The sequence below is a fragment of the Rattus rattus genome, chromosome 2 (assembly GCF_011064425.1).
Source record: "Rattus rattus isolate New Zealand chromosome 2, Rrattus_CSIRO_v1, whole genome shotgun sequence".
NCBI lineage: Eukaryota > Metazoa > Chordata > Mammalia > Rodentia > Muridae > Rattus > Rattus rattus.
Window position 1 is genome coordinate 149,613,937 of NC_046155.1, and position 23,676 is coordinate 149,637,612.

The 23,676-nt window shown below is 42.6% G+C and overlaps 1 protein-coding gene across 1 annotated transcript in view; it reads right to left on the reverse strand.

The window, feature by feature from the left end:
• Positions 1–23,460, reverse strand: part of LOC116892067 (protein kinase C-binding protein NELL1-like) — a 76,156-nt gene extending 52,696 nt beyond the window's left edge. The window contains exons 1-4 of the mRNA XM_032893539.1: positions 23,361–23,460; positions 22,681–22,763; positions 13,101–13,235; positions 11,905–12,007 (exon numbers count right to left, since the gene is read on the reverse strand). Coding sequence (XP_032749430.1) covers positions 11,905–12,007; positions 13,101–13,235; positions 22,681–22,763; positions 23,361–23,403 — 364 coding nt within the window. The 5' untranslated portion in view covers positions 23,404–23,460. The remainder of the gene's footprint in view (positions 1–11,904; positions 12,008–13,100; positions 13,236–22,680; positions 22,764–23,360) is intronic.
• Between the last annotated feature and the right edge of the window lie 216 nt (positions 23,461–23,676).

Below are 23,676 nucleotides of genomic sequence, written 5' to 3' on the forward strand. Positions count from 1 at the left end.
AACACCATCTAGTTCTTTTCTCTGTGTCTATTGTCTGTCCTTCATTTTCATGTGTCCATGTGCCATCGTTTATGTCTGGGTTTGCTTTATACGCTTGAATGTTTTTGTGTTCATGTTTTGAAAAAGGATTAAAAATTTTAATGCTGGTTGATTCACCCATTGATGAAGCTTTTCCTTTCAAGAAAAAGGAACAAATAAATAAATGTTTCAATTGGCTTTGGAGCCTGTATCTGTAGCTAGAAGCCTAAGTCGGCTGGGCAAGCTCCCAGAAGGGGGCTGGCTAAATATTTACACTATGCTTGATCCTAAAGACACCAGCTTCTAAGGTAACGGAACTGATGGCTGTCTCTCTTGGAAAATCTTTTGACTGAGATTATTGGACTCAATAGGTGACAGGTGCTTCTCTTAAAACTACAGCTAGAAAAGTAAAATGGTGATTGATTTAAATATTAAAGACATGTGTAGCGCCTTGGATTTTGTTTTTCTGATTGGTTTTAAATAATGAATATTCTCTATATGCCTTATATATGGACTACCCTTTAAGTTATTGGATATGGTTTAAAAAAAATGTAACATTGGTAACAGAAAGTTGACATAAACTGGTAAATCGATGGAGTCATTCTAGACAACATGTGGCATGAGCCAATCTACGGAAACAGGTCTAAATTGGGATGATCCTAGAAACCAGGCTTCAAGATTTTAAGGCAATGTCTCTTTGTTTGAGGGTATTGGAACCACCATCATGTGTTCATATGTAGGAATTGGCAGTCAAACCTTGTAGCATGAAGGATAGACTAGAATTTTTTGGAGACTGGATTTTGGGATGATGAGGCTGATCTCGAGAAGTAAGAGGCTGCCAGTGTGAGAAGGAGAGATATGAAAGATTGTGGCACCCTAGAAGCGGCCTATGCAAAAGTGGTTACAGATGCTTGAAAACAATCAATTGTTCATAGCACCTGAAAAAGGTTCAAATGGGCCAAATGGGAGAATATTTAGGAACTAAAATCACTCCTCATAGTATTTCCCTCAAAAAATTGAATTTGAAAAAAGATCATTTAAAAACATTAAATGATTTTAAAATTACTAGGAAGCATAAATTGGATTCAACTCTATATTAAAATGCCCAATGTGGATTTACAGCACTTTGACTATCCTGAAAGGATTCTCAGCTTACTTCACCCCATGCTTTAACCAAGGAACACGATTATCCTTGAGGAAAGTAGAAGAAAGACTGAAAAAGGCAATGCTAAAAGGTACAAGGAAAAGGAGGATCTCCTTTTTTGTATACTGAGAACCTTTCATCAGCCTATAGGAGTGCTATGGCAACAAGGTCCGCTTCTTTGGATTTATCCCCATATTTCTCCTAATAAGACTTTGATATTACCTTCCTGTTGTTGCACAGCTTGCTGTGTTAGGCGTTAAATCTTATATTCAGCATTTTGGTATTTTACCCAAGAAAATTATTATACCATATACAACAGCTCAGATAGAAAAACATTGTGTACCTTGATAGATGATTGGGGCCATATTACATTGTAGTTTTGATGGAGAGTTTGACAATCATTATCCTAAGGATCCTTTGCTACAATTTTTTTTTTTTCTTGAACATCCAGTGATCTTTCCTAAGATCACTGCCTCAGAGCTTTGTCTGGAGCGTTAATATTTACAGATGGCTCCAAAACAGGTAGGTGCCTTATATGGTTGATTCTCAAGAACCAGTATTAATTCAATACAGTTCAGGCACCCCAAATTACAGAATGTAAAATTGTATTGGAAGTTTTCAAAAGATTTCATGATTTTTTTAATTTCTGACTCTGCTTATGAATTACGCGTTGTGCTCACTTGAAATTTAAAAAATAATTCAAATTATTAGTACTGTATGTCAAATTCTTTTTGAATTACAAAATTTGATTTGGGCCAAAAAAATAAATTTTTTTATACAACATATTCGAGCCCATACTAATTTGCCTGGTCCATGACCAGTAATAGCAGCCCTGGTGGATGCTGGTAGTACTTGTAGAGAGTTTATTTTTCATGCCGCTCCAGTTGATCTCGCTAGAGAATTTCATCAAAAATTTCATGTACCTGCCTTTACTCTTCAACAAAAATTTAAAATCTCTAGAGCTGTGGCTGCTCGTGATGTGGTCATTCGTTGCCAAAATTGTGTTCAATTTCACCACCCTCCTCATGTGGGGGATAAACCCAGTGGTCTGATCCCCAAAACTTTGGCAGATGGATGTCACACACATATCTCAATTTGGAAATTTAAAATATACTCATGTTTCTGTTGATACCTGTTCCGGTATTATACACGCTACTCTGATGACTGGTGAAAAGGCTCGTAATGCCATTAGCCATTGCTTAGAGGTACACAGCCTAAGGGGAAGCCTGATAGTCTCAAGTCAGACAACGGGCCTGCCCACAAAAGTCCTTTCAGGCATTTTGCCAGACAATACAGGTCGGTCATACTATAGGTTTACCACAATTCCCTAAGGTCAAGGAATTGGAAAGAGCATCGCATCTTAAAAGAGCTTATACAAAAAAACAAAAAGGGGGAATTGCCAACGGTCAACACCAAAAGAACAACTTTTCTTTAGCTCTTTTTACTCTAAATTTCTTAATTCTGGATGCACATGGCGGCTCTGCCGCGGATCGCCATGCTACTACTACACCTATAACTAATACAGAAGTAAAGTGGAAGGATGTCTTAACTGATGAATGGCGGGCCCAGATCCGGATTTTTGTAGATCTGGGGGAGCGATTTATGTTTTTCCACAGAATCAAGAAAATCCAATTTTGGTACCTGAGCGCTTGACTCAAAAATTGCCTTCTGCCTTCCTGAAGATGAGACTATTTAACCCTATTATTACTGGGAATGGTACAATACAATTCGCTCCCTGTGGGCTATTGCCAGATCCTGGCCAGTACCCATGCCAGTTCGTATAATTCTACTGTTTTGAGAACAAGACTTGGCAAGCATAATCTCTGGCCTTGGTTTCAATAATTGTATCCAATGAGCAAGGGCATACATCCCTGACCCTTTGCTAGGTTGATGGGGAGAGAACTGCGGTTGTATAATGTTTCAGCTACCAGAAAAAGGTGATACCAGGTTGATCAATATTCAATATAATAACCTCTTGGTAAATAATACTGTACTAGTACCACTAGTACTTCATAAAAGCTAGATCACCTTTTTCTGATAAGCACTAATGTAAGCAGTAGTGCTTTTTTAAATTGTAATAAAAGCTCTAATGTAGTCTGCTATTTAGCTGAATGCTGGGATGGCACCAATGACACCAGAGATGGAGCAGATTCCTCCTTGTGCTAATCCCAGTGAGGCAAACCCAGATAGCTTTTCCTAATTCTTAATTTACTGAGAGCCAAAGAGATTTTGAATTACGGCATAATTTCAGCATTGTGCTGTCTTAAGCGTCAGCTAGCTACCACAGCTGCAATCGCTATGACCAATCAAATACAGACGGGGTTGAGACTGTCAATCTGGATTGTATAAAAGAACTGCAGTGGCACTAGAGATACAAGAAGAATTTAATACCCATTTGGCATCTGGCCTTCAATAGCCAATCAAAGGATAGATTAGTTCAAGAACAAATTGAAGCACTGTATCATATGACACACAGTTGTCTTGTGTTTCCTCCTTAGAGGTTTATGCATTATTTTTATGAGCTAACTTTTCTCAGCATTTTCAACAGAGCAAAAGAAATCTTGAATTATCTGAAAGGAAACTGGTCCATGAAAGCAGAGCAACTATCAAGACAATTGCTGATGCAGATTGCTGTCCTCAACAGCACTAGGCTGGACCCATCACACTTGGAAGACTTTACCTCATGGATTCTGAATGCTTTCTCCCTTGTTAAGGAGTGGGCGGGCATGTTTGTCCTGGGAGCTATTGTCCTCCTGGGTTGGAGTAGGTCTCGGCTTATTGGCGTTTAAAAGAGAACATGCCAGACACAAAGTGAATTTGTTACCAGGCTATGACCACCATTAAAAAGGGTGCTTCTCCCACATATGGCTGGCCTCTTTGAAAGATCAAGAGTTCGCCCTAGATCATTTTTGTCACAGCCAAGTGGAGTCATTGTATCCAGGGACGGGCAACTTTCCTCTAACTCGGACCAACCTAAGACACGGGCCCGGTGGCGATAGGGTAACTCTAAGGACGGGTAAGGCTGAAGTTTGATGAGAACGACCTAAGACAGGAGCAATGACAAGATTGACGGACACCCAGATTCAGACCAGTCATTTTATTAAACAAAAAGTGGGGAGATGTAGAGAGCCGGGCTTAAAATAAAGATGGCGCCATATCCAGTTTTGTCTGATATAACGATTTATCATGCGCATGTGCAGGCTTGTTCCATTGTTCCTTATTGCTGCACAGGCGGTTTATGCACCTCAGTTGAGTGAGGTGATTCATTCTCCCGCCTTTCACTGAGGACAAGTAGTGTGGATCCAAGCCCCACCAATCCCCTGATGCAATTAGCACATTGTTGTTCATATAAGCACCATTTGCTGTGTTCAAGAGAGTTGACCTGTAAGTAAAAGGCTTGCTCACAAGAGAAGGTGATTGTTCTTCATTGCCACACAATGTCCACTCTCTGGATTCACTGACCTTCTGGCCCTGAAAGTAGTGCATCATGTCTTCCTATGTACACGATTTTTGGCTCGGGGCGTGGTTCGAGAGCTCCATCTCTGCTGTAACACAGTGTTGTTGATGAGATCCTATGGTGCTTGTATCTCAAAAATGCTCGGTTCTTCTGCCCCAACGTGGATGCACTTTGATTAATCACCTCTCCTGAGCTCTCTTCACAGTGCCAAGCCTCAGTTTCTTTCTCTACAGTGCCTTCGATTCTGGGGGATTCTCCTACTACTGAGGTGTACACCTTCTCCAAGAGCCTATCCTGGCTCCTCAGTGCCAAACCGCAGCTGCTATTCAGGAACCCTCCATACCTCCCAATCTAGTACCATCTGGGTAACTACTACCAAGTCTGGCTGTCAGTTGAAATGTACAACCTTGGTCACCTCTGGAACACAGCTTCTGTGTGCTGACTCTCGGGAATCATTTTCCAGAAGAATTCACATCACTGACGCTAGTCTCTTCTTAATCACTGCTAAATTCTCAGCTCCAGCCAACTAGCATCAAGTATCCAAGCAAAGGATTCGCTTTAGTAGTTCCGCTATCTTATTAGCCACAGCTAACTCTTCCATCCCAGCGAACCAGAAACACAGATTCTCAACTCAGAATAGCTTGTTCAGCCAGCTCTTTTACAGCAACCAAGACCACCAGTCAGGGATGGCACCACCCACAATAGGCTGACCTCTCCACTATCAGTTAATAATCAAGAAAATGCCCAACAGCATTATCCTCATCCCAATTCTTTCTAGAACCTTTTTAAGTTTAATTTACTTATTCACTTTATATCCCTCTCACTGTCTGCCTCCCAGTCACCCCCTCCCATAATCCTTCTCCCCCTTACCCTTCTCTTCCGAGTGGGTGGAGTCCCCCTTGGTATCCCCCCATCCTAACACTTCGAGTCTCTGTGAAGTGTGGTGCACCTTCTCCCACTGAGGCCAGACAAGGCAGCCCAGTTAGAACACATCCCACATACAGGCAACGGTTTTTGGGATAACTCCTGTTCCAGTTGCTCGGGACACACATGAAGGCCAAGCTGCACATCAGCTACACACATGTAAGGAGGCCTAGGTCCAGCCTGTGTATGTTCTTTGGTTTGTTGTTCAGTCTCTGAGAGCCCCAAGGGTCCACGTTAGTTGACTCCTGTGGAGTTCCTATCTCCTCCAAGGCCTGCAATCTTTCCTCCTATTCTTCCATAAGAGTCCCCAAGCTCCATCCACTGTTGGCTGTGTACACCCCAATCTTAAGTCTAAACATTTTTTCAATCTGACTTCCCTCCTCTCAATCGTGTCAAGTTGACATAAATGTAACCAGCATATCATTCCAACACTACACCCATCCATTTTATCTACCCATCCCTTTTGATAACTTTAACATATACCCACCCTTCTGTTTCTACCCTTCTTACATGCATAGCCATACATTTCTACCCTCTGAACATATATACTTACTTATCTATTTCTACCATATATATCAGTTTTTACCCTTCCAAGATATTTACCCATTCATTTGCATCTTTTAATATATAAACCCATCCATTTTGTCCCTCCCAACATATATACTTATCTATTTCTGCCCTCTCAAACATATATGCCCCAATCTACACCCTCCCCACTTATAGCCATCCACTTTAATCCTCTCAATAATAGATAGATAGATAGATAGATAGATAGATAGATAGATAGATAGACAGACAGACATAGATCCATTTTAATAATGCCCCATCTTCTCTTAAGATGCTTGTGTGTGTGTGTGGGGTGTCTGTCTGTCTATGTGTCTGTGTTGTATTTGTGATATAAGTGCTTAATTGGGTGGATAGGTACAGGGTGGGAGGGTGCTCACATTTATGAATGGGGAGGCCCAGGTGAATATCAGATCTCTTTCCTCTGTTGCACTCACCTTTATTTTATTTGAAGTCTTTCCTTAAACATGTTTGCCTAGGCTGGGGAGCCAGTGACTTTCAGGAATCTGCTTGCCTCTGTATACACACATGGGTGTTGTCACAGGTTCATGCCACATTGTCCAACATTTCCATGGGCTCTGGGGATCCTAGCTCTGATCCTCTTGCTTGCAAAGTGGGCACTGCACAGACTAAGCCATCTCTCCAGACCCAAGAAGTTGTTCTTGAGCCCAAACCCTAATTAACTGTCCTACGTGCTGTTTCCACTGTTCTTTGGGCCACACCCTAGAAGAGCATCTATCACATTGCATCGTAACTACACACAGAGCCTATGTCACATTGGATCTTAACTACACACTTAATTTTACATCTTCCCCGCTGTCACCTCCATGAGAGTCAGAAGTATAGGCATAATTGAGAATCCCACCTCAAGCCCAGTGCCTCTCTGGGCTTATTGTTGACTAAAAATGATAAACACTGCTTCAACTTCAACCTAATGAGCTCTAGTGAGGAGTAAAAAACGACAACAAATCCCTTGACCTGCTAGGAGTTATTTCTGCTATTCCACGTAGCTTCCAAGATCCCAGAGTTTCAGAGCAAATGCGGCAACAGTAACAACACCTAAATAAAGGGATGATACAGTTCCCTAGGTGATTCTTTCCTCGTTTCTTCATTTTAAAAAATCTCGTTTATGCCTCAATGTTCTAGATAAATCCATGACTGTGACTCATTGCTCCTAATGACACTCTGGGTCCGCCCACCACCCCATTCATTGGCTTACACAGGAAGAACCCATCTCCAAGACCCTGGGATTCCTATCTGATAAATTCCCATACTTCTAAAGACAGCAGCTGACAACTCGGCAAGGTGGCTCGCTCCAGAGTGACAGTTCTGCTAAACACACTCCCATCCATGCTGCCATCTGTTTCTTGGCATGGACTGGGTGATGCAGAAATTCTCCTTTTCTTTCCCTTTGGCCCCTTGCCACTCCACAATGGCATTAACACCATGCTTGCTACCCTGTCTTGAAACATTCGGCTGGCTCCTTCCTTTTTCTGTCAGGCTCATCCAGAACTCCTATATGGAGATAAAAATGCCCTACTGTTTATGCCACACTCAGAGACACATCCTGCATCCACCGGGCCACTATAAAAAATAAATAAATGCCTGCTGAATTTTATGCCGTCAAATCATAGGGAGCTTTGGGAACTGGGGGATGATACCAGCCTGTGTCTGTATGTCTCCACACCTTCAGGCTGTGTCAAGGTGCAGAAAGTTCACATGACATGGATGCCAGGAGTCCACAAAATAAACTCAGACAACTTGTGGGATTGGAAAGTCCCCCCCGCATTCACATTCTCCCCTACTGCTCTGATAACATCCCTTCCTTCGCTGTCATCTCCTTCTTTATGTGTAACATCAGTCCTCATTATCAAACCTCTTGATCTGCAGCCAAAAGACTTATTTTTTGATGTCTGAGGAAATTCAAGTGCAAGGCGAGTCAGGCCCTACTGCCTCTGGCTGGGCACTGGAGAATTCACTTCTACAGCTTTCAGTGTGAGCAGACATGCAAATGGATACCTGGAGCCCCTCATGGCACACCAGGGACGTGCAAAGGAAGGGTATTTCACAGTGTCCAACCATGAAATTGAAACCCAGTCCCAGCACACACTTGCTCATGATGTCAGAAACAAGCATGTCGGGCATTTAGAGACAGTTTATTGTTCCTCCTGCACTCTCCGACATCCGTGCCTTTGGATCTGACCTTGATTTCTTGAGTTCAGGGGCTGGACACTTTGGCCACTTGGGTGCACACTGAATGGACAATTGACAGGTGCTGCTTTTGGTGTTCCTGTCAGATGCGCATAAGCGGTTCCTCTGTCCACATTCAGATCTTCATTACCTCACACATGTCAGCCATCCCTGGGCACTTGGTGACTTTGACATAGCACTCTGCTTTATACTAAAAGTACCTGGCCGATCAGAAGTACTAAACACCCAAGGGTTCTCCCTTCCTCAGTAAATTACTTTGGTTAGCTTCTCTGAGGAAGATACCCACATCAAGCCGGGTATTACCAAGGCATCTCCAACCCACAGATGTCAAACAGAAGGCATAATACACATAAGCACACAGCAAACTGTTTCTTCCCTCTGCCCTGTCTCTGTGCTTCACGTGGCTTGTCTCCTGTGGGCTCCCTTTCAAAATGTGGCACCTGCTCTCTGTCGCACAGACACTCCTGCAAATCAATGCTCGTATGCCAGGTCCTTTAGCTGTCACTCACAGCCCTCCCTTCTCTCCCTCTCCCCAGGCAGTCTGGCTGCTTGCCCCATCACCTTTATATGGAAGATGGCCAAGGCCCAGGCTTGGCCACTGCCTCCAGCTCTGTTAACACAGTGTCCTTTCTTAAGTCACTTCTCTGAATGTCCCATAGCCTTGCTTGAAAACTTCATTTAAAAAAAAACTATATCTATATGTGTGCACCTGTGTAAGTTTATGTATGTACCACATGTGTGTTGGTGGCCAAGAAGGCAACAGGGTATCAGAACTGAAATTAGAGGCCATTGTGAGCTGTGGATGCTCAAACGCTCTGCAGAGCAGCCAGTGCCCTCACCCACACGATGCCACCCACCACCCACCTCCCTCCAAAAAAACTTAATTTTTAAAAATAACCTTGTATTTAGGCTTTTTTTATTTTTCTATTAATTAATTTATTCGCTTTACAACCCGGTCTCAGCCTCCCTACCTACTGCCTCTCCTCCCAGTCCCACCCTCACAAATCCCTCCCCCAATTACTCTCTCCTCTTCTTCTCACAGAAGGGGAAGCCATCCCCCCTTGGGTACCAACCCTTCATGAAACATCAAGTAGCAGCAGGACTAAGCACATCCTCTCGCACTGAGGCTCAACTGGGCAGTCCAGTAGGAGAAGAGGATCCATGGCAGACAACCAAATCTGAGACATCCCCCGCTCCAGTTGTTAGGGAACCCACATGAAGACCAAGGCCTAGGTCCAGCCCCTGAACTCTCTTTAAAATCCTTAATTTTTTAAAATTAAAAACAACAATTCTGTGTTTAATTCTATGTGACTTTTTTTTAACTTATATGTTTCCATCTGACAGGTATGCTCTTACTCACACAGATACCTAAAAGGCTCTTCCTCCTTTCTACGTACCCTGCTAAGCTGCTGCTTATGAACATTCCTAGACATGCATGTGTCCACACAACTCCACAACTGTAACTCTTCGATTATGGACACTGGAACTTGTGCCTGGCTCAGTGGGAGCTTCTCTTTCACAACCCAAAGCGGATGCCCAAACCCAAAACTACCTAACAGAGATTTCTACTTAAAACCTAGTAAGAAATAGAAGTCTTTCGGGCTAGAAGTTCTCAACCTTTTAACTTTTTAATCAATTGTGTTCATATTCTCACTCAATCTCCGAGCATCAAAGTATCATCAGAGTCCCTGAGAAGATGAGTTCTATGTAGCCAATTTGAGCTGCATTCCACATAAATACAAAACTCTGCCGTTACCATTAGGGTGTGCTTCCACATCTTGGCAAAAAGTGGGCAACTTTCTGGGATCATCTCGTAACTCAATAATTCTCAAATGAACCAGAATACAGAAAAATGTCAATCTCACTAACATATAATAAAGAGAATTAATTATATGTAACCAAGGCCTTGAGGGCCAGCAAGATGGCTCCGCAGATAAAGGCACCCACTGCCGAGGCTGATATATAAACTCATTTCCTAGACACACACAGCAGAAGGAGAGAACCGACAGCCAGTGATGTCCTCTGAATCCCACATGTACCTACACACACACACACACACACACACACACACACAAACACAAAATAAGTAAATAAATGCAAAGGAGTCTTGAAAGTGTTGATTTGGGGCCCAATCATTCTACACTGGACAATCTTATATTAAAGAAATTCAAAATAATCAAAAATGTGTTCTTGTTTGAAGCACATTATCATGGAGTCATTATAATAATGAAAAACGGGAAACAACCTAGACCTTTGATAACTGGGAAATGGTTATGCAACAGTGAAACAGTAGGAAAGCGAAATTCAGTAAAATAAGATTCATTGTATTTAAAACACATCTAAGCGATAATGGCTAAGTCAGCCAAGCAGAATTTATCAATTCCATTTGTGTTTGCTTGCCTGCTTTTTTTGGTTGGGGGATGTTTTCTTGTTGGCATTTTTGAGACAGAGTCTCATGTAAGTCAAGCAATCCTCAAACACACTATATGTCTGGAGGTGGCCTTGAACTCCTAACCCCTCTGCTTCTGTGTTCACAGTTCAGGAGTGCGTGTATGCGCCACCCAGCTAGGCTGCCACATTTCCATCCAGAGGTTTTTCTCTCTGTTTCAGATGCTTTTATGATGCTTTTATCTGCAGGCTTTATAATCAGCCAAGGTAGCTTGGGATGTCAGTAGCCTTCTGGTCTAGGGAAACTGATTCCCTCTAGGCTGGAGCATCTGATAAAATGGGGTGCTAACGATGCATTGAACAGAAGTGTCCAGCATAGTACAGAGCATAGCAGGCACACGCAGGGCTCTCCCCGTCTTAGTTTACTTTGTGCTATCTGCAATGGTAACAAGAGCACCTTTCTAAGTTCTCTTTTTTATGTACACGTGTTGAGTGCCTGTATATATGTATGTGCACCATGTTTGGTACCAACACCTGTAAAAGAAGGTGTCATGTCCTGTGGAACTGAAGTTACAGATGGTTGTGAGATGCCATGTGGGTGCTGGGAACTGAACCTGGGTCCTGTGCAGGAGCAACCAGTGCTCTTAACTGCGGAGCCATCTCTCCAGGCTGAAAAGGTACTTTTTATCACTGTTACTTGGGTTGGCCAACACAGAAAATAAATGTTTCAGCGTTTCAAACTAATTTCATACTGAGAGTTCTAAAAAGGGCACCTTAATAACAAGAGATCTTTCCAAATCCTCAGAGAAACTAAATACACAATTTAACCCTTAACTTGATCATTTAAAATAAAAAAAAGGACCAAACCACATAAGCCTGGGGTGTGGGGGTTGGGGGGGAGGGGTGTCTTATGAATTCACACATCAAGTCCAGCCTAGTCTTAGTGCCTGGAGAAGTGAGTTGGTCACTTCAGAGGTAAAGCATGGGGACAGTAATTAGGGTGGGTTAGGCGCTGTTTTTGGAGGAGGAGGAATCTGCACACAGTGTCTGCTACAATGATGAGAACTGAACCATTCGGCCCTTTTCTCCAGTATCAGATCAACTGCCACTGCTTTAACTCACAAATGTTAGTCCTGAAACAGAGAGAAAATACCTGGAAAAGTACAGAGGACCACTCTGACCCCTGGTGAATACTTACGTCTGCAAACTTTACAACACTGGCCGGAAATGTGCACGGGAAGTGAGTCTGGGGAACAGTTGAGCGGGGGACAGGACATCCTGCGGCACTCCACGGCACCACTCTGAGAAGGGAAAGACAGAGAAAGGGGTCTCTGAGGTGCTCACTTAACACATCTATCTCGGAGGAAGTTTGCCTCGCTTCCCCAGGCCCTCAGGGAGACAAGGAAATGTGGGGAATTCCCAGAGCCTTCCACAACCACGAATGAAGTATTGTCTCTGGCCAGAATGAACCTCTGTCACCTCAATTACTTTTCTGATAAACATCGCTGGCTTCAGCCACCTGCCCGTGTGGACTAAGTAGATTAGGCAGAAAACAAAAAGCCTATTTCTATGAGAATATAAATAACACCTTTAGTAGACCTTGTCAATCATTTTTAAGGCTCTAACAATCCATGTTGTGTTTTCCTGGGCAAACAACGGCATTCTTCAGATATTTATCAGGTAATTTCAACTGGACAGGGTTTCCATACTAATCTGAGGTGAGGCTCTGATGATTTTTCTGAGACTAAAAGAGTCTACAGATGATGGATATTCCATTAAGCAGGGAGAGGTGGATGTCTGTGGTTCTCAGGGATAGACACCTTGCAAAAAATATAACACAAACACCGAGAGACTAAACTGTTAAAAGTTTATGGTGGGGGCTGGAGAGGTGGCTCAGCACTTAAGAGTGTGTACCATCCTTTCATAGGATCTGAGTTCAGTTCCCAGCATGCATGCTGGTCAACTTACAACCACTTGTAACTCCAGCCCCGGGAGAACCCAAAACGTATGGTTCCTGTGGGTACCTACACTCTCACCTACACACTCACACAGTGACGCACATGAGAACACATCATTGAAAGTAATAGAATTAAATCTTAAAGTGTGTACTCTAGGAGAAAGAATAAAGAGAAGAAAGCTCCCTGTAGGCCTGGAAATCAAAGGAATCTCTGCCTCCCTCCTGACTTTCAGACTCCAGATAGTAAGTTACTTAAGCACAAAGTTAGATTAAAGAGGATAGAAAAAAGAAGACTTTGATTTCTAAGTATTTGTGAATTGCAAGCGTTACGAAAGGTGAGTGGGTTTAAGGGAAGTAACACTACGTGTTAAGTAGCATAGCCACAAGCTCATCAGCCGACCTGTGTCTTGAAGAGAAGAATTAAGCTAGGGGCTTACTTTGCACGTGCAGTTCCTACAGTTGTCACCATCCACCCAGGAGTCTTGGTCCCTGTAGAGCAGCCCACTCACTTGGCAGGTCTTCTCACAGTGGCAATTTTCCAGTTGACCAAGTCTCGTCTCTGCATAATTCAGCTGCAGAAAAGATTTAACGGCTGTAATTTGTGTGATTAGATTGCACTGTTCCAGCAAAGCTAATAGTAATAAGGAGGGGAGGGGGAATCCAAGGAAAGAGAAAAAAAATCGCTGAGTAGTTTCCTGACTCTTAACAGAATCTGTTTTCTGGTTTTCACACAGGTAAAATCACACTAAATTGAAGACATGCTGTCTCCCGTGGTCTAATGAACATCAAATGAGACATTAAATGGTGTCTCTGGAGCCTCATGGGTATCCATGACAGCGTGTGCTTACAGCACAAACCCACACAGATGTGCTGGCAAAGAGCGAGTTCCCGGGAATTGATTAGGATGCTGAGTAGAGATTTAATTGGGAGGCCTCGTGCGCTCACATCTGTCTCTTACCATCCTCTCTGTGCAGTTTGCAAAAGTGAAGGCATAACTTCCTCTCGGATGAAAATTCTGGGGGCTTGCAACAAGAAAAGAAAACCATGGGAGAGTCCAGGGTCTTCCCAGATCAGTGTCCCTAAACAGAATGCCCAGGAATTCATTTGAACATTCAGAGGAAGGTCAGGGGAGGCTGAGTAAACCATAACTGAGATCAGGAGGATATGGTGGGTTGGCTGGCTGGCTGGCTGGTTGCTTGGTTGGTTAGTTGATTAGATTGGTTGGTTGGTTAGTAGATTAGATTGGTTGGTTGGTTAGTTGATTAGATTGGTTGGTTGGTTGGTTGGTTGGTTGGTTGTTGGTTGGTTGGTTGGTTGGTTGTTGGTTGGTTGGTTGGTTGGTTGTTGGTTGGTTGGTTGACTGGTTGGTTGTGGGAGAGGGCCAGAGACGGCTCAGTGGGTAAAGCACTGGCCAGGCAAACGTGAGGGAGTGAGTTCCATCCCCATCACCCAGGTCAAAGCTGGGTGAAGCAGTTGTCTGTAACCATGGTGCAAGGGAGATGAAGACAGACCTCTAATGTTCATTACCAAGGCTAGCTGAATTGAAGGACTCTTGATTCAAGGGAAGACTATCTCAAAAAAAAAAGATGAAAAGTGGGAGAAGAAGACATGAGCTTCTGGTCTCGAAATACACACACACACACACACACACACACACACGCACACGCACACACATGCACACACAGGCACACACACCAACATGCATGTACACACTTCTCTGGGGTAATCGTTCATGCTATTAACCACAGATGCTTTAATCTACAAATTCCAAGGGAATATAAAGCTCAGCCATCCTCACGAGGAACTCCTGAGAGTGATTATCTCGGGTGGCAGCATACTCGTTATCTCCAGAGGAAAGCCTCCGTTTAGTTAGCTCAACATGTCTGAAACAATCCTCTTGATTCAGGGTAAGAAAACACTTTCCCCTTTCCCTGATGGATGGTTCTTCCTTGACTCCATCCTGCACAAGCCTTACCTTCAAACCTTGAAGAGCCTCCTGCCTCAGCCTGCCCTTGGCCCCATCCTAAGCAAGCCTTGTCTTCAGATATCTGAGGTCCTCATGGCCTCACCCTACCCATGGCCACACTCAGCACCACTAGGTTCCCTTAAAATGTCTTCTGCCTATGGTTCCAATTCTCTATCTGAAATGTTCTACGTTCAGCCTACTCTAGTTTTCCTGCAAAAACACAGCATAGAGCCAAAGAGTAGTTCCGTGGTAGTATGACTGCCTGGCATGTATGGAGCCTAGTTTTATTCATGGCCACACACACACACACACACACACACACACACACACACACACAGACACCTCCCCACGCCCTACCTCCTTCACATAAAGTGCCATCATGAGAAGCAAGTACCAATTCCTAATTTCTCTTTTCTTTCTAAATCACACCTTGACTACCAATGCTTTGCATTTGTTTCCCTTAGAGAGCAGAGCCGCCTTGGATCCAACGATGACAATTTCAAGCCAGTATCTTAGGTATAATGGCAAGCCTGGGAAACATCTTTCTTCTATCGCGCCATCTTCCTTTTATCAATATTTTTATTGTGCAACAGTTTTATACACTTATATAATAAATTTAAGTCATATTCACAGGCAGCCCGTTCTCTTCCCTTATCTCCTTCTCTCTCCCTTGGGAACCCTTTTTCTTAACAAGGCCCCCTCCTCTTTCCATGGCTCTTCTCGATGTGTGACTCCCTGAGTTAAACTGTAGCTTCTTACCCAAGCATGTGTAGGAGGTTCGCCAGGGCAGGAGCAAATCACAAGGGGCTATCCCACTGAAGGAAACCAGGCGCACCCTCAACAACTATCAGCTGCCAACAGTCAGTCCCATGCTCTCTCCTGTGCTTCTGAACAGCACTACTCTCAGAAAACACAGTCCATGTGTATTCTCATCTATGGCATGGACCCTTGTGGCTGTTTCTGTCATCCTTTTCCTCCATGCACTTGTAATTTCTCAGGGGAAGGTGTCCTTCGTTGCCTCCTATGGTGAGCTGCAAACGTCAGAGAAAGCAGACACCTCAACTACCTACGTGCTGGATCTGAGAACTTGCTTTAAGCTCCCTACAGGTCCCTCTAATATGTACGATTTTACTTAAAGCTCCAGCCTAATTATAGAGTTTCTAGAATCTATGGTAATTAAGATCTTTGGGAATTCTTTAGGAAGCAAAGATAAAATACACTTCCAAGAGTCTGGCGAGGTTAAGTAACCGAGCTGCATATACATCAAAGATAATGAAACGACAGCTCATCACTCACTATATTTATTCGATCTATTAGCCCCTGTAGTTTCTACGTGAGCTGGGGATGAACAAAAACAGAGATGAGATAGACATGCCTGCTAAAGGTGGCTCCAAATGGGGCTTATGACCTCAACGGGAAGTGTGTGTGCCCTCACCATAAAATTCTAGAACAACTCTTGGTGTTTATGTAACACCAAGAAGGAAAGTCCTTAGAGACCCCATGATCTGAGGGGGAGCTTTACCTACTGAATTTCTGTGATATGGGAGCTTATCTGAGGTCAGCCTTTGAGATGACCTGTGTCCATTCAACAAAGCTGAGCTATGTCCGTCCATGAGGCGCCAGCCCTAAGAAAACTTCATTATTAATGTAATACATTTTGTTTTCCAGTCTGAACTTTCTTTTGACTTTTAATGTTTAGTTCTGTCTAGCAACATGGAAAAGGCCTAATCTGTATAATAGGGAGAGTGTAATAAACAGATAACAAAGGCAAAGGGATATTAAGGTAAAAAGAAATCTAATTTTTCAAAGGCATTTAATATGTAATCTTGCCTACTTTTCCTCTGCTAAATCCTATAACAACAATAAAGGAGAAAAACAGCTCTGAGTCAAAAAAATTGAATTACATTTTCTGCTATTGGTGGGAGCATCCCGAATTTATACAAATTCATTTTGAAAAGCTATTTCTACACAACTGCCTCTCTCTGAGGATGCCTGAGATCCCAGATAGATACAGTTTCAGGTCTGCATCTCCATTGTGTTTACCTCTGTTCTCGCACTTATCTAAGCCACCACAGACTGAATCACTTATTCTCAGCTCTACACACATTGGAAGACAGACAGCAGAGGGCTTTTTCACAGAAAGAGGTCAATGAATGGATCCGAGTACATTAGTCAGACAGTAGACTGCCTTTCTGCTTTGAAGTACTATGTGGTGCTTGCTATATGGATGGGAGAAAATGTAAATATCTTCTACTGTTAAACCCACAAGCTTAATTGGAAAATCATCACTGAGTTCCTCAGTTTGAGAAAGGTCTCAAAATTAAATATGTGATAGTTTGAAAAACTCTTCTCAATGGAACCTGATTTGTCTTCACGGATTTCGGAGAAACGAACAAAATAAATCAAGAAATTCCAACTCTAGGAGCTGGTGAGTTGATATAAAAAGTAAAGTTGCCTGTTACCACGCATAAAAAAACTGAGTTCCAAGTGATGGAGGGAGAGAACCGACTCCTGAAGGCAGCTATCTGACACATGGGCATTGTGCTACATGTGTATGTATACATGCAAACATAAATAAGTAAACAACATTTTCAAAAGGAATTCCCAGTTGTAGAAAATCTAGCTAGCCCTGATTAATGTCTTAGAATTCAGTATCACAGAACCCCCCCCAAAAAAAATCAAAACTAAAAATACCAACAAATGAGCTTAATGTAGGAAAACACAGTTCTCGAGGAACAAAGTCCAAATGACCAATATGCATATGAGGAAATGTTCACCCTCTTTGGGAGGGCTGGTTTGAAATTGTCAACTGATCACAATCTAGAATTTCCTGGCTTGAAAGTCTAAGTGAGGACTTGTCTAGATTAGGTTTTCCTGTGGGCATGCCTGTGAGGGATTTTTCTTGACTTGGTTTACTGAGGTGTGAAGACCTACCCTGAATGTGGGCAGCACCATTTTCTGTACTGGACACTGAGCTAAATGTCAAGGACTGAACATGCGCACGCATCCACCAGTTCACTGCTCTCTGCTCCTGACTGGATTGAATCTGACCAGTTGCTTCAAGTTACTGATGCTTTAACTTCCCAGTTAAGGATGGACTGGAACCTGAAACGAAGAGCTAAGTGAGCCCCATGTCCTTTAAGTTGCTTTTGTCCAGGCCTCTTATCACGGCAACAAGAGACAAAACTAAGACTTTAGCCATCTGAGAAATGGGATGAGAGAATCCATCTCACCCCAGTCAGAATGGCAGCTCTCAAGAACACAAAAGCAACTGCTGATGGGTGTGTGTCAAAAGGAACCCGGTACACTGAGTGGGAACATACACTAGTTCAGTTACTACGGAGATCAATATGAAAGTTCCTGAGAATAGACATACTAGATGGGCCAGCTATGCCACTTCTCAGTATTTACCAGATCCGAACACTAACCACAGAGAGACTTGCATGTCGATGTTCTCTTGCATCACTGATCACAAAGCTAAGCTGGGAAACCAACCACGGTGCCCAACAGCAGAGGAATGGATACATAAAATGCGTATATACATACAATAGGATTCTTTTTCAGCCATAAAGAATAATGAAATCATGTTATTTACAGGGAAAACAGGGATGCAACTGGAGATAACCACGTAAGGAAACAAAGTCAGTCTCAGAAAGGCAATGTTTTACTTATTTTTCATTTGCCATGATAAAGACCTTAGCCAAAAGCAACTTGAGATGCCAAGGTTTATTTCTGCTTAGTTTACTGACTATTATGAGGGGAAGGCAAGGCAAACTCGAAGGAGGAAGCTGAAGGCCAAAACTAATAGTTTCTGTGTAGGGGTGTTGCTAACTCACTTCCTTCCATGGCTTACTCAGTTTTCTTTTTTATACAACCCAGGACCACATACTGAGGGGTGACACCATGCTCTAGGCTTGCTCTCTGGAAGAACTTTGAGGTTCCACTGCAACCCACACATGGAAACCCACAAATAAAATATCATATAAAATATCTTTTCAAGTCCCCCTCTTCCTGCTGCAGATGAAAGCCCTGATACCTAGGAGATGCTGCTGGCATTTGTGGTGTCTAGCCACTGAGGAAGCTGTGCATTTTTTAGAGATCCCTGGTGGTTCCTGGCTTACCAGTATGAACAGCAGCCAATGCTCACTGAATATGAATCATTATCCTGCACCAAAGATCATGGGCTGATGTCAGAAATAATTATCTCTATAGATAGGGATGTGGCAGCCGGAAAAGTCTAATGGCTTGTTCAAGACTAGGAACATCAACAACAATGACAAAAGAAGGCTTAGTCTCAGGTCATTTTGATTCCAAATCCTTGTCTCCATCTCTGGCCTGAGCTCTGATTATATTTGTGTCTAAATCACAGCTGCTAGATAACTCAAACCCAGCTCCAATCATGTCCCACTAACACTTGTCACGGTAGGTTTATTGAATTGAAGATGAGCCCTGACTCCAAGTAGACTTGATGCCTTCCAATTCTCTTTGCATCGTGGAACCATATTCAGCTTCCAGTTGGCCTCACATCCTTCAATCTGCCAAATGGATAAATGTTTTTGTTTCCACCAAGATGGTAGACCAGATGCCCTGAAGAACTTCTCTTCCTGAATGAAAATACTGCATTTAACATATAAGTAAAATAATCTCAAAAGTCACCATAGATACATTTCAAAAGAAAGATACAGAGGCCAAAGCAGAGGGACAGAAGGGAACCCAGGTTACTAGCAAGTACCAAGGCCAACATGTACCCTGAAGGTTTCTGCTGAAGTTCAGAACTTTTGAGCTCTCATCTTGACGGTTGTTACACAGGGGTGGGGAAGCAGATGGACAATATAATCTAAGAGTGTGGCCCTAAAGGAAACTCCTGTACAAAGGTAAGGGTGTAGAAGATAAATGAAAAGGAAAAAAGCCCTATACATAGCACAGAAAGGGGAATCTTTGCACAGCACAGAAAGGAAGGAAGGAAGGAAGGGAAGGGAAGGAGGGGAGGGAGGGAGGGAGGGAAGGGAAGGGGGAGGGGGAAGGGAGGGGAGGGAGGGAGGGAAGGAAGGAAAGAAAAAGCCTTCCTTTACCACTGATAGGAGGAAGAAAATTTGTCCTTGAGAAATTCTTTACAAATTATTCTCGGATTTCACCTGACCTACTCTTGGTTGGGAGAGCCACTCTGTGAAGTCAGATGATATAAACAGAAGGATTCTCATCTTCCTTGGAGAAGCACACACAATGTCATTCCAGGGCTCAAAAATCACCAGTTTCCAGGGAAAACAAGCAGCTCAGAGGTAAAAGGTGAAGTAAAAAGTCTTGTTCCTGGCTAGGACTTCCTCCTCACTGGGTGGCTGCAGGAGATAGGATATACTCACTCCCTACAGTGAACCTAAGAACTAGACCATAGCCCAATGAAGTAGCCCTTTTTGAGTTTGATTTCTTCTTCCTTCTCTTTTCTGATAATTCCATCATCTTGCTATCCACCATTTAACATCCACCTCTTCCCTTCTACAACACATTTTATTTCACTTCTCTTTACAATCCTCTTTTCTTTAACCATAATTTCTTTTGGATATAACTGGGATTTCAAGGTCTTAGAGTCCTGAGTTCTAGTCCTGGCTCTGCCTTCTATTTTCTCAGGAAGAGCTACCTCCTGACCCTCAGTCTTCTTCTCCTCTGTGAAGTATGTTGACAAATTAAGCTAAGTTCTCAGAATTATTTGGAGAATCAAGAGGATATCAAACATAAAAGATAAGCATTGGATCAAGCACACAAAAACTGCTCAATAAATGTACCTAATGAATGAATTTCCTGTTTCTTTTACATCAATGCAGTCAACCAAAATCTGTCTACTATTTATTTTTATATAGCCTGTAAGCTATGAATGGTTCTCACACTTTTCAATGGTTATATTTTAGGTTATTCACGATTATAATTTAATAAAACAAGCATATACACAGTATCCCAAATATTGCCTCTGGGCCTGGAAAAGCCTATCATTTGCTAGTTAGGTGTAAGTGTGTGTGTGTGTGTGTGTGTGTGTGTGTGTGTGTGTGTGTGTGTGTTCCAGTTCCCATTCTAGATTACCATAGCTTCCAAACAAGGCAGTCAGAACGAACACACCCTTGTAGAATTACACATCTATCTAGTTTAGAAGGAACAGACTTATGAATTTGCAAAGTACCAAGGGAACATGGTTGGAAGGTGAATGAAACCATTTTCAGCTTATAATTTCCCACAATTAAATGTCTTCTGCTTCACAAACGCCCACTTTACATAATAATGTTTGAAGGTTAGAGTTCATTGTGTCTCCTAGACAGTGTACTGCTCAAAAGAGCAAAATGGCATTGCCTACAATGGGGGACAGTGGGAAAGAAAAGACCATCATGGGAGCTGAGAATGGAGTCCAGCCATCCCCTGAACCTGAGTGGCTTGTGTCTTGTTCTAAAAATTTGCTAGCACACTAAAATATAATTATCAGCATTGAGATCAAGCTGCTGCTGACAATGTGGCATAAAAGCCTCTATGTGCAACCAGCTGGGAGAGCGAATAATTGCCTGTGATTCAATTTCCTCCATGCTATGAAGGTGAAAAGCTAATGCCTTAGGACTCCAGCCTTGGTCTCCATCTTTCTCTCTTTACAAAAGTTTTCTCTCTCTTTTCCAGACAAAAGAGGATCTGGTGTGGGGCGCTAGAAGACAGTTTAATGGCTTATGTGCTTGCCCTTGTAAGAGTGAGGACTTAACTTTGTTCTCCACTTCCCAGGTAAAAAGCCAAATGTTCTGGCCTGTTTATAACATCAGCAATGGAGATGCAGAGATAGGAGGATAGCTAGGGCTCACTGGCCAACCAGTACCATCATTAGTGAGCTCTAGGTATAGTGAGAAAGTCTGTCCCAAAAGCCAAGGTGGGAAGTGACTTGGGAAAGTAGGAATAGTGACTTCTGGCCTTACCACTTATACATGGGTGTACCCACCTATGTGTGTGTGCACACGCACACACACACACACACACACACACACACACAAGATCAAGCTCGAAGATGTCTTGGCCAAAAAGTCTAGTTTGAGATAGAAAGGTTGCCAGTCATGGCATGATCTATGGCTCCCAAATACATACCCACCTCCCCCTGCACTTCCACATCACAGCTGAAGGCTAGTAGCAGTCAGCCACAGGTGAAATGGGACTAATGTATCATTTTCACTGTTATTAAAATCCTTACTTTTGCAGAGTATAATGTCTCTTAGGTCCAACCTAATTCTTCCTTTGCCCTAGGCCAGAATCTGTGTCCAGGACTGATCACTCTGGTAACAACAGCATGTTCTGTTTTGTTTTGTTTTGTTTTTTTATTTCAGTGCCCTTTTCCAAAAGGCTTCTCATGTGAAGCCATGCTTCATGAATATATATGGAAGGCCCTAATTATTTACATCTGGGACACAGCTACTCAACATGAACATTTCTGAGGGACTGTTTTGCCTCTTTGCTATCTAATAGGGTCCCAGGAATATCTCAGAGCTGTACAAAGTATCTGCTGCCTAAAGGATAAAGTGGGTATTCTGCATGATACAACCGAAGGTATCTTTGCCCTTTCGTTTAATTCAGGACCAATCTGAAAATGAGTCACATATTAGGAGCTCGATGTAATGTCTCCCGATGACAGAAATCTGCTCATGATAGCTGTTTTACCCTCCTGATTACTGCCAATTATTCTTACATCCAAAATGCATTAGCTCACAAGCTGCGGAGGCTCTGCCCATATCATCTCTCGTTCTTACTGCTTTCATAGCCACTGGGCAAATTCTCTTTTCGCTCACAAGGAACCTACAGTGATACAGACTACTTTCTGTTGACTAGCACTTCTCAAGAAAACCACTGCGATACAGCCTAATTGTATCAAAGAACTCGATGGTTGTGTTACTATGGGCAGTCTCATTTCAAGCAAGAATAAAACATTTTGCCACAGCACTTTACACATGCCAAGCTAAAAGTGTTTCCATTAAAATATATTACTCTAGATTCCAGGTAGGACAAAGAGACATACTATTACGGTGGATTTAGACACCTACTTTTGCAGTCATCTTGGCCAAAAGCTCTTGCAAATCCATTATTCCTTGAACCAGGCTCAGGAAGTCACTGCATGTTGGGCAAGCTCAATAAAGAAAGAGGAAGGCACGTGTTGATCTTATGCTCAAGTGAGAGAGAAATTTGAAAACAGAGTTATTTGACTATACAAGGGGTTTTGCTTTCTTCAGATTAAAATGTGAAGGAAATAACAGATTTCTGTCCCTGACACTGTTTCCCGCATTTTTAATAATAATTAAAAAATAGGAAAAAGGAAGGTCATTAACGGAAAAAGAACATATTTTTAACCTAAATCCCCATATGAAATTGAAATTCTCCAAGAAGTAACTCACACCCAGGTCAAAAAATTTAAAGAACAATTTTGTGAGATAGACATTTTTTATATTAAACATATATTTACATAATTATGTTGAATATATATTTTTGTTATAACACACAGAACCCATTGTCTAATCCTTTCTTACCCTCAAATTGTAATTTTGTAAGTAACAAAATCTTATGTATGTCAAACTTGAAAGACCCAGTAATATCAACGACAGATAATCCTTTTACTGTTTCCAAAGTAAATCTTATATAATTTGGGCACTTCCTTCCAGATGTTTTTGTCCAACACTAAGAACAAGTCACATGATATTACATTCAGAAATGCCTACATGCTACTTACTGCGATTGAGGTTGGGACACTGTGTGATGAAGCCATTCGGCATGAAGATGATCTTGCCATCTTGGATGATTCCCTAGCAAAGAAGAGAGAAATAGCAATCAAGTTGACAGCTGCCAGTGGTCCTGTGTAGCCCCACATCCAGAGGATGCTTAGCAAGACTGGTTCACCGAGGAGGCCAGTCAGCCTTGGTTAGCACCAGACCAAATTGCCCCCATCTAGAAATCCTTTATACATTCATCTTGAGAAGGTCACAGTTAATTCCATCTGGTAGATAGCAGTGAGAACAGTAGCAAGGGTGCCATTAGGAGGCATCTGC